Source organism: Numenius arquata, chromosome 1, assembly GCF_964106895.1.
Source record: "Numenius arquata chromosome 1, bNumArq3.hap1.1, whole genome shotgun sequence".
Lineage (NCBI taxonomy): Eukaryota > Metazoa > Chordata > Aves > Charadriiformes > Scolopacidae > Numenius > Numenius arquata.
The window spans coordinates 2506972-2519065 of record NC_133576.1 but is presented as its reverse complement, the minus strand read 5'-3'; the positions used below and the strand labels follow the sequence as shown (position 1 = coordinate 2519065).

Below are 12094 nucleotides of genomic sequence, written 5' to 3'. Positions count from 1 at the left end.
AGCTTAAATAGCTCTTACCTCTTTTGGCTACTCTGCCCACAGTATTTTTGTAACTATAGCTCTTGCGAATCTTTCGTTGGCCTAGAAAAGTCAGGCTCTTCCAGCTTCCTCTTGCAAAGCAGTTTCCATTCACCTGATCTTTCTTACTGTTCTTCCGTGCATCCATTCAGACCAAATTTAGGTCACCAAAAATGCATACAGCATTCCAGATGAGGCCTAACGGAAATAACATTTCCCAGGTGGTACTGAACGTGCTCCTTCCGAGACTTTCAAAGATTTGCACCTGCAGTCTTTATGGCTGCATTGCTCTGGTGGCTCAGTAAGTGACACTGGTACTCTGGCTGACCTTAGTACCCAATCATTCTTTTTGTCTGTCTTCCCCAATGAATAAGCTTGCCACCAAAATCCCTATCAAGACTTTAATGTCTGTGCTATTTAATAAATTTCCATTTCTTTAGGTCAATTATTCAGTCATCTAGTTCTGTGTCCTAATCCACAGTCTTGACAATGGCGCTTAGGTTGCTTCATTGTTAAATTTCATAGTCTCAGCTCTGCTGCTAATATTTTACCAGGACTAATCCTTGAGGAACTCCTTTAAGAAGCTCCCTCCTGTCTCACACTGCTTATTTACTGTGTTCTTTACTAACTCTGATTCTTCTATTCACCCTTATCTGCCCCATCTCAAGTGGTATTTTTCCACACAGCACACTAACAGCTTTTATATGAAGCTTTTTGTCCGGTTTCAGGGAAGGCATGACTGACATCAGCAGAGTTAGAGCAGGAAAGAAGTAGCCTAATTTGTATAAACTTAGTATTCCCTGAAAATGGAGACTGTGAAGCCAGCAGATGTATAGCCAACCTACCAGGGCTGCAACAATTTTCACATAGCCATAAGAGCAAAAAAACTGTAGGAGGCGTAGAGTTTGTCTCCATGTCTACCTCTGCTATCCTTCTGTTATTATATTACTTAAGACTTGCAATCACATTTCTTTAGCTTAAAAATTTCTGTCTCTTTCGAAAACATATCCAAGCAAAACTAAGCTGATGGAAATTGGAATGGGAAAGCGGTCGAGAATCTAGGACCAACAACTGCTCCATTCAACGTGGGGAATCTGGTGACCAGGCACACTCCGCACCAGCCTGACTTCTGCTCCAGCCAGGCACATGGGTGTGATGTCAAGGACACAAAAGAGCTGAGCGTGGCACAGCAGACAGGTGCTCACCTTCCCCCTATGGTATGGCAATGGTGCACCTCCCAGAGGGCACCGTAGCAGATAAGCAAACAAAAGGACTGTGGTCCAATTCTGCTTTCACCGGGGATAAATTTGGAGTCACTTCACTGACGTCAGTGGAGATATTCCAGAATTGCACCAGTATAAAAGAGGGCAGCATCTGCTTCCTGAAAATGGATGCCATCAAGCTAATTGAAAACAACAGATGCATCAACAAGCAGCAAGAGGAGACAGTAATGTTCCACTTTTCTTGTAAAATACCAATTAATTTCTCTCCAGAGAATGTAAGAGAATAAACCAATATGTACTCTAAAAGCAAAATCTTCTGTTGTATGCAAATTTTATGCAACCTTTTAGGTGAATGGACCAATGTGTATCTGCAACATCTAAAGAGATCTATTCTAGACATCTGCATTGACAGTCCTCTTCTTTGGGCCTGATTCTTCACTCACAGTTACTTAAATTAGGATTCACGCCATTCGTATCCTCATGGATACATTTATCTAGCCTCAAGTAGAAAGCAGAATCGAGACCCCAGTTTTCTTCAAACAAACAATACCTACAATACCAATTAAATTTGGTAATTTGATTGGTAAATTTGGTTATTACATTGGTACATTTGTGATTTATAGTACTTTTTGACAAATGGTCTTCCAAAACTTTACACCACTGAGTAAATATCTATATATCCATTTAGTGAAAGTGAAGCCAAAGAAGACTTACTGAACTTTCAATGATATTTTGTATGAAGACCAAGGTCTCCCACGCATCTCGTCTCTAATGAATAGGCAACAGGGCTTCAGTATTTTAGGGTGACCATGGAAGTTGATGAGCACTTTCCCTCCTATAAATCCTTTCCTTTCTTCCACTAAGAAAAAGTCGTACACAGGGAAGTTCAATCTATTGCTTCAGCCTCTCTTAATTTGCACTACAGACAACTTGGATACTTCCTGCGGTGAATGTTTATCGATGAATGTCTACGCTTCAGGAACGTAAAACCCACGCTGATCATAGTTATGTTTCCCAAAGTGTAAAACTATACTATAATATTCAAACTCTAGTGCCAGCCAACAAGTACCAGACAGACTTCCATGGAGCAAGTGAAAACCCAGCCAGTTAGGCAAGGCATATAGAATCGACATGTACTAACAACGTAAGCTACACTGGAAATCAGGGTTACTGCAGTCCCTTGTCAGCTTTTCCCCCAAAACATTCTGTTGGGTTTATCTCCCTGACTAGGGTCTTGCCTTACACAGGACCTGACCCTGCACAAGAAGAGCTCCTTCTTGTAAGTACTGGGCAGTTTCATCACCAACTGTCTTTGGTGGCAGCTAAGGACACTCAGCATTCACTGGCAATTGTTCATTTTCAGAGGATTAAGTCTTTTCATCCTGCAAGCACCTGCTCTCCTCCTTAACTTTACGTTTAAAGCAGATGACTGCAAGTCAGGGATTCAACTGTGACCCTGCAGATAATATGGCTACAGATGTCTTCAGAATAGGATTTGTCTAGAGTGCGAGCTCCAAAGAGCAAAGATGAAGAGCTCTGACTGTACTTTTGGTTACAGCAATGTAAATAGAGCTATCGTGTGCTTACAGGGCTGCAGCTGAGGGCAGAATCTTATTTAGTCCTAAACTTCTCTATGAATTTGTCTGCACATTTCCATCATTGAGGAAAAAAAAAAAAATTAATAAATCACTGTTGCTCTTATTTTTGTCAATATAAACTTAAAGAGAAGCTTAACTTCGCTGAGTTTGGTAGACTTACTTGGACTCGAGTCAGATGAGAGCTTTTGGGAAAGCTGTGGTAAACTCCTGCTGTAATCTTCAGACCTTTCCCTGATGTAAACAGGACCTCAAGAAAAGAACAAATAAAAATAAGCATTTTAACCAACAGTACACATCTCTTGACTTGATGCAGAAGATTGAAGTTGCAGCCCAATATAAGGGAAGATAGTTGTATTAAATGGAGATTTGACAACTTGAATCAGCAGATGGTGAGGACCTGGCTCATACTGTATTTTTGTAGTTTATAATTATCTTTCTTTCTTCACCTAGAACCAGATTCTCCCTTTAGGCTGCAAATCTTAATTAGGGAATCCTTCCTCATTAATTGCAAGAAACTCTTACTCGTTAATTTTACAGATGAAAAAGAAACCTTACCTACTTCTGCTGTAGCAGCAGACACTGGAGCTGTTTGTTCCTTTGCTTTTAGGGTTGATGCTGCTCTTTCCATCACAGTATGGAAGACACTTCAGTCCTTACCCTGTCTCTTGCTGCCCTGAATTTCCTTTATTCTCATTCTTCTTTATCTCCATAGGCATCTCTGTACACTGAACGAAAGGGCTTAGGAGAAAGCATCAAGTCCAGTCACCTTCACCTCTGCAGCTGCTCTGGCAGTGAATTTTTATCCATGAAAACTGGATCAAAAGGAACAGAGTCAAAACAGAAAATTGCTCAAAAATCCCAAATTGCAACATTTTCCAAACAGGAGCAGAACAGGCATTTCGTCTTGGAGGTAAGTGCAGGAATCCACCAGTACTGTAGACTTTGAAATATCACAAAACAGCTCTTCATGGCTTTCATGCTTAGTCTTTTATGTGGTTGATGAGCTGTAGCTAAAAAAAAGTGTCCTTAGCAAAATTCTTCCTTTCCTTCCACCCCCTCCTCCAGCATGATGATTTCTGCCCCATCTTGCTTTGGTGCAAAACATCCTGTGGGAAAATTATCCGGGGAACTCATTGTCACAGAACAGCCAAGGGTTTAGGAAAGAGCAATAGTCTCTTCCACCTCAAAAACTATTATTTAGTCAGATTGTTGAAAGGGGAGTTTCTGTTTTTTTTAATGTGATGCTTTAGCTCATATTCCCCGTCACCGCGCACCCAGACGATGGATTCACAGGCCAGTCCCCCCTCGCTTCCTTGACTGTAAGTGCTCAGATTGTCCTTCACACACTCCCCACCTCTCTGTGTGCGAGGATTTACAGATAAAATCCCTTCCCATCTCCTGGTTTGCACTCTCTGCTTTCAAATGCTGATAACTGTCTGTCTGGAGTCGGACAGGACAGCTGCAGATGATATAAGGTCACGGGATCACCTTCAGTAAGCAAAGAAAACAGCTGTAAAGGTAAGGTACTAATATCTGAGAACTGAAAATATTCAACGAGTGCTTTTGCTTGTAACCAAAGTCACAGGGTAGAGAGAAACAGGCTGGGAGGTTGTCATGGAAACAAGTCCCTGGAGGTGCCTACTTTGCTTCAGGAGGATGCGTGCTCTGCCTTCAGAAGGAAATAGCTAGACAGACAGACAGATTTGTATTTCAAATATCCAGGAGTGAGTGCTAAGGGCTGAGAACTCCAGGTAACATTTTTGGAAGCATCTCAGTGATATGGCGACACGAGTCCTCTGTAAAGCCAATGGCACGGGTGGCACTATGTGACTTCTGTCACTTGAAAAAAAAAAAAAAATCTGAAGGCTCTTTAATAAAAATGACAAATTCCAGAAGTTCTATAATATATAGTATTATCGATGATTCTGGGACTTAACTGCCTTGCTTTTCATGCCCAAAGAAAAGCCCCTAGGTTACAGTTTCCAAGCTTCTGTTGGCTTTTTGTACTTCTCTTAACTCCAGCACAGGAAACCCAGGGAGCAAACCCCACTCCTGTTTTTCCACGTTTCCATTTGCACTTTCTTTTCAGAAGAACTGAAAAACCTGGATCGCAAAGAACTGCATGAAGGTCTCTTGTTTGCAAGAAGTTCCTTCGCACCAGTGCCTCGTGTATGCATGTGCCGGCGCGCACGCAACACTCCAGCGAGAAACTCACTGCTGAATTTCACCCGAGAGCAAAGAAATCTCTTGGCAAGACCATCTCTGTAAGACACATTGGGATTATGCTACCAGTAATTTGCCTCACATCTCTTTTTTTTTTTTGATGGAGTCTCCACGGCCAGCCGTCTGTCGTGCTGGTTAGGAGAACAACCGCTTCTGAGTGGGGAGGGCTCCTGCCTGGCAGGGGCAAGGGGGTCAGGTCCAAGGGAAGAAACGAGCACGGGAATTTTCTGACGTAGGCTCAGTGTGTCTCATGCCTCCTCCTGAACTTGTGCTTAACCTGAGTTTTTTATATCTTACTTCAGGGAAACTTTTATCAGCTGATACGCTCAGGCATAAAATAACCCCAAACATGGTCATTCTGCTGGGAGACAGCAGCAGCCTTACAACATCCCTCTTAAAGAGCAGGTTCTTTAGCTACTTTCTAGTGCATCTGCTAGAGCAACACAAAATTTGAAGAAAAGTCACACCCTTGCGCTCACAGAAAAGATCTCATTATAGTGGCCCTGAAACACAACTAAGAACAACAACAGCTTTTTACTGAACGAACTCAATGACCAAGACGACTTTTTACACAAAATCAACGCAGGTGCCACCATGCCGATCCTTCCTCAGTCCCACTTATTCACCAGGATTACTTATCCACCGGCTGGTTACATGCTTCAAGGGATGCAGAAGGGCTCCCAAAGCCCAGACCTTCGCCTCAGTCCCGATGAACCAAAGAGGAATTTGGCACCTGTGTACTCAGGCAATCTCCTCGCAGCGGTAGAGCCCTCACCACACCACACTTGTGTCTCCCAGACTGACCAGCAGTAACAGAGACAAGTGGCATTTTGCCACTGATTTCAGCGAGATAGAGAGAAGAGAGGTTTCAATATAACGGTTGTGCGCTGACCCCAAGGGAGATCCCTGTACATTAAAAACCTTGGAGAAGACAACGGGACTCCGGAGAAATGCAGCAGTTAGGATTTACACAAACAACTTCCACCGTATGATCGGGGCCCAGATGAGGAGAGGCCACAATAAAAGCACTCCAGGCATGGAGCCAGATCTCAAGACGACGAAAAACAAGCAGGGTAACGAAGATGCAAACAGATCCCATCTCACAACCAGTTCTATAGCCAATTCTGACTATATTACAGCATATGCCTTTAGCATTCTTAGCCTTATGGTTGAAAAGCATAATATATACATGTACATAAAATGTATTCTATATATTTTGCATCATGATACTATGTCTGGTTTATGTATTACATGTGTCACATGCAATATGTAGTACATTCTAATATGCATATCATACAGTATGATGCAAGGCATTAATGGCTGCCTTTGTTTTCATACACATGCACACATGTGAATGCAGAATATACACTTAGATTTATAACAAGAAATATATTTCCTTGCAGGAAAATTTGCCAATAGAATCTGACAGCATCCATTTCCCCTTCTCACCCACCGGCAGCATTTGAAACATTTTAAAGTTAGGTGTAAGGCAGAGCTGATTTAAAACAAAAAAAAAAGAAAATATCTGGGAAGCGAAATGTGCATCTTAAGATGCAAATCTCTGGTCCTTTCACAAACCCAGCACTGCAGGCCAAGCTATGCATTTTGCGTTGCTAGCCTAAGTAAGTTGCTCGCACAAAACCTAGTGCACGCAAAAGGCATTGCTGTGCCTTCTATCCATGAAATACCAAGAACTGGCTAGACCAGTAATACAGCAAAAGCATCTCTCCAAAGCTAGCTGTTTCTCCCCTCATTTGAAAGGTCTGGATTATGCTGTTGGGTTTCTGTGGATGGTTTAGGGAAGTTTGTACCCGTGCCAATCTCAGTCTCAAATGTTGACACGCTTACCCTGGGGCAATTTATGCCTGTGAGCTGCTAAATCAGTGCAATCTTCAGACAGCACAGGTGCTGCTGTCTGGGGGGGGGGGGAGGTTCAGACATGTCAACAAAATACCAACATGCAAACTTCCCTCAGCTATACCAAAGCTTCAATAAAAAGGCAGCGGAATCAGTTGCTCTCACGTGCCTGAATACAGAACTGGGTATCTGAAGCACAAAGTACATCTCATTAAGTGCTATTGTGTGGAGATAAACTGCGGAGATAACACAGGGATTTACTCAAATGTGCCTTGCATCAGAAGGCACTTACCACTATGAAGATTAAGTCGGTACTATAAAAGCCAATTAACATCAGGGCACTGGCATAAATAAGGCTGAAATAATCACAAAACAGAGAATCTTCATCAAGCCTGTTGATTTCTTTAAGCCTGCTTTCGATAAATGGTATATGATCACAAGTAACGACGAGCTTTTAGATCTATGCACCTTTTTTTCGAAACACAAACGAGAGGATCTTTAGCACGCCAAGGGCTGCAAAGAAGGAAGGCATCCGCTTGCTGACTTTCCCCCACAGCTGCAGAACTCACTGTGATGCTGGCTACAGCGTTTCCATTATTCAAAGGCAATGGCATGGCAGGCGTGACTGATCCCACAGCCAAGGGCACTGCGCTGGCACAGGAACTAAGGGCACAGCTTGAGCCAGATGTTTATAGCCCCTTTAACTGTTTACTCCCCGCCGAATCCTTCAGCTTGAAGTAGCGGCAAGGGCTTCTCTGTGAGTGGAGTAGAAAGGCAGATATCAGAGCAAATATCGGATTAAAGCAGTCTTCAAAAACAGAGAAAGACATTCACGAGGGAGTGGGGGATGACAGCTAGCACTCCACGGAATAAAGCAAGAACATTTCTGGCCGCACACGGTAATGAGAAACAGCAAATCAGGACAGAAGAGCCCATTATCACAATCATTCTGTTTACGGTATCACAATTCACAGTCTGGCATGTAAATGCTGAATAGATCCAGCTGCTAGTGGGAAGACAACTGTGCAGCAGCTTGCAGCTCCATGTCTGGACCCAGGGTAACAAAACTGATCACACCTCTGTCAGCATTTTCTTCTCTTTATAACCCTGGTTGTTGGGAGGAATGAAGTTGGAATATTTCATGGACTCCAGGTCTTCTGCTTCCAGGAATTCAGATTTGCTGAGAGACTGATTGCTGTCCCCCTTCTTGGGCTCGGAGAAGGGTGACTGCTGCTGGCCACAGGTGACGTGGGTGTACTGGCACTGCTCTTCATGATCCGTCTCTCGGTGGTAGAAGTAGTTGAAGTTGGACACGATGACAGGGACAGGCAGGGCAATTGTCAGCACACCAGCGATGGCACACAAGGACCCCACAATCTTGCCACCAATTGTCATGGGATACATGTCCCCATAGCCCACGGTGGTCATGGACACCACCGCCCACCAAAAAGCATCAGGGATGCTGGTGAACAGGGAGTCGGGGTCATCAGTCTCTGCAAAGTAGACAGCACTGGAGAAGAGGATCACACCGATGAAGAGGAAGAAGATGAGGAGGCCCAGCTCCCTCATGCTAGCCTGGAGAGTTTTCCCCAAGATCTGCAGCCCCTTGGAGTGCCTGGAGAGCTTGAAGATCCTGAAGACTCTGACCAGGCGAATGACTCTGAGGATGGCCAGGGACATGGCTTGCTGCTGGCCGCCGTTGTTGCTGCTGCTCCCGGGCTGCTGCTTCTGCTGCTGCTGCTGGGCCAGCTCGGTGCCCAGAGTGATGAAATAGGGGATGATGGCCACGATGTCGATGATGTTCATGATGTTGCGGGAGAACTCGGGCTTGCTGGGGCAGGCGAAGAAGCGGACGAGGAGCTCGAAGGAGAACCAGATGATGCACAGGGTTTCGATGAGGAAGAAGGGGTCAGTGAAGAAGGGGCCGGCGCCGGCGGCGGGGCGCAGGGGCGGCGGAGTCCCGCTCGGCGGCGGCGGCGGCGGCAGCAGCAGTGCCTCGTCGCCGGGCGGCGCCGCCGCCTCCCCAAAGCCGGGCTGGGCGCCCTTGGGCTCCTGGCGAAACTCGGGCAGGGTCTCCAGGCAGAAGATGACGATGGAGATGAGGATGACCAGCACGGAGACGATAGCGATGGCCCGGGCCGGCCCGGAGCTCTCGGGGTACTCAAAGAGCAGCCAGACCTGGCGCTGGAAGTGGTGCTGGGGCAGGGGCTTCTCCTCCTCTTGAATGAAGCCCTCGTCCTCCCGGAAGGTCTCGATGGCCTCCTGTCCCAGCTGGTAGAAGCGGATCTCCTCCAGGAAGATGTCGAGGGGCACATGGACCGGCCGGCGGAGCCGCCCGCCGGACTGGTAGTAGTAGAGGATGGCGTCGAAGCTGGGCCGGTTGCGGTCGAAGAAGTACTCGTTGCGGAGCGGGTCGAAGTAGCGCACCCGGCGGCTGGGGTCGCCCAGCAGCGTGTCGGGGAAGATGGAGAGGGTCCGCAGCTGCGTCTCGAAGCGCAGCCCCGAGATGTTGATCACCAGCCGCTCGCTGCTGCAGCAGCTGCCGCCGCTCCGCTCCTCGCCCGGCGCCTCCGCCTCCGTCTCCCCGCCGCCGCCGCCGCCGCCGCCGCCCGCCCGCGGGGCCGCCAGCGCCAGCGGCTCCTCCGCCCGCATCCCGCCCGCTCTGCCCCGGCACCCGCCGCCGACACCGCCTCGTCCCCTCCGCCTTCAGCGCCCGCCGCCCGCCGCCATCCGCCCGCCGCCGCCCGCCTGTTGCGCCTCGGTGCGGCCGCGCTCGCCCGGCGGCTCCGCGGGGCTCCCGGCGGGGAGCGGCTCTTCCTCCTGCTCCTGCTCCTGCTCCTGCTCCGGCTCCTGCTCCTGCTCCTGCTCCTGCTCCTGCTCCGGCGTGCTCTGCCCGGCGCTGGGGACACCGCGCTGCTGCGCTGCGCGCCCGGCTCTGCCCTCACCGCTGCGCACACACGCACACACACACACACACACACACACACGCGGGAGCGGGGCGGGGGGAGGGAGAGAGGAGGAGAAGGGGGTGTACGAGCACGCACACACACAGACACAGGGTTCCACGGAGGGATGGGGGTACAGGCAGGCGCACCCAGAGGCGGGCGGAGACACGCACCCGTGAGCAGAGGCACGCAGGGACACCGAAGGACAGAGGCGCGCAGATAACAGGCAGCGCCAGCGCCGACACGCTCAGACACAGGCAGATGCACGCACCCGACACAGCCAGACACACACACACACACACACACACACACGCACACACCCGTGGATGTGCGCGGAGCCCGGTGCTCGCCCGTCCTCGCCCCTCGCCGCAGCAGCCGCAGCCCAGGGGCGTCCGGCTATTTTATATATATATATATATATATGTGCTTTTTTGGAGGGGGTGGGGGGGTGTGCCCCCGAGGGGATCCCGCTGCAGCTCTCCGGCCAGGAGTTCGCTTCGCAACAGCTTTCCCAAGCGGTGGCATCGCCCCCGCCCTCCTTCCCACCCCTCCACCGTGAGAACCTGCCCCTGCCTCTTCGGGCAAAAACCCTCCCGTCAAACACCGCCGGCTGCGGCCAGCGCTCGGAGCTCGGCCGTGGGACCCGGGAGACCTCGGTATTGTGCCTGTCCCCGCCGCAGGCTGCAGTTGACCTTGAGCCAGTCACACCGTGCCTACGGCTCGGGGACCTGCATTTGTAAAGGTCGTTGCCGTGATGCAGGCACGACGGTGGCACTGGAGCATCCGCAGATGGAGACGGCCTGTCATACAGGGAACAGTGGGGGAAACACACAGGTAAATACAGTTTCTCTCCTGTCATTTGGGGTGGACACCCTTCTCCCAGGTACCAAACAGGTGAGCTTGCTCATTTTTGTTGTTTCCCACCACGCAGCCAATACTTTGTCTCCCTGGGAGCCAAATCTGCATTTTGCAGGCAATCAGACCAGCCTTTAGAAACCTGTGGCTTGCTCTGTCCGTGTCACGCTTGGCATCTGAAAGCGTAGAGAAACTCCTGACCGTGGGCTTTCTCCCTCTGAAAATAGGGCTAACAGGTGAGGCCGCTTCCATCCTTCCCAAGAGAGAAGCCCGTCTTTCCCTTGAAAGCCCTTTGTCGGTGCTAAATATTATGAAGCAGGCTTTTATCATCATAGTATCTGATGCCTTTGCTGGCTGCCAGCCACATGCTTAGCCTACACTATCTCTTAGCAGCACAGATCTAAAAGAAAACATTCCCCTCTTTACCCCTCCTCCCAACTCCTCTCTAACTAGCTGGCAATATTCAGTTACTTCAGGCTCTGGACATTTTGACCGGCTGACTGTAGCTGCCTCGTTTGGCTCTGTCCTCAGGAAGGAGGTGAATATGATTTAAATGTCGCTTAATCCTTTTTCCTTTCTCACTCATTAGCATTGAAGATGGCTGTTGCAAAAGGAAGCATATCTTTTCATTTATACGAAGATGGCTGTCGCACAAGGAAGCGTATTTTTCTTTCATATTATACATAATTAGGGTATGGCCACCAGATGAAAAATACTTTGCTGGAGAATATACCTTTTCTTTTAAAAAAGTGAATCAATGTTTACCTTTGTAATAGTAAAATGCTTCTTGCTGAGATTCCCTTTTCAATTATTCCAATGAATTATTCATTCACAGGATTATTTGAATCATAATTATGATTTATTCATTCACATGGTTAACTATTGAAAAATTCCTTTAAAAAAACAGGGTTTGGGAGGGATGGAAGAGCTGCTGAGGTTTACGAGAGGATACAGGGCATGTCTACGTTGCAATCACTGCTGTGATTGGGCTCATCCTGCACTGGGTTTAAACGAGCAAGCTTCGAGCAGCGTAGCAGAGACAGCGTGGAGCTCCGCAATGATTTGCAGGACGGTTTTCCAGCCCACGCAGGCATTTCATGCTGCCATAGCTCTGGTCTTCACGTTACCTGAGCTAGCAACGTTACAGATAGCTGAGGGGCCTCCACGCCAGCAGCGGTCCCACCCGGCCACGTCCACCCGCTCTGCTCACCTCCTACCACCGTCCAGCTCCAAGTAGGCACCCAGGCTGCTATATACCACCTGTGCTTGCCTCTGAAAGCCCTTAAGAAGCCACCGTGTTTCCCTCTGTGTACTTAAGCTGCACCTCAGGCTCAGTATTAAGCCCGTCAGCCTTTGCAACGTGCAACTAAACTCT

At 48.3% G+C, this 12094-nt stretch overlaps 1 protein-coding gene across 1 annotated transcript; it reads right to left on the bottom strand.

Annotated features, from left to right (window-relative positions):
* Window positions 1-7990: 7990 nt before the first annotated feature.
* Window positions 7991-9571, bottom strand: KCNA6 (potassium voltage-gated channel subfamily A member 6). The gene has a single exon (XM_074145142.1). The coding sequence runs from the start codon at window positions 9569-9571 to the stop codon at window positions 7991-7993; it is 1581 nt and encodes a 526-aa protein (XP_074001243.1).
* Between the last annotated feature and the right edge of the window lie 2523 nt (window positions 9572-12094).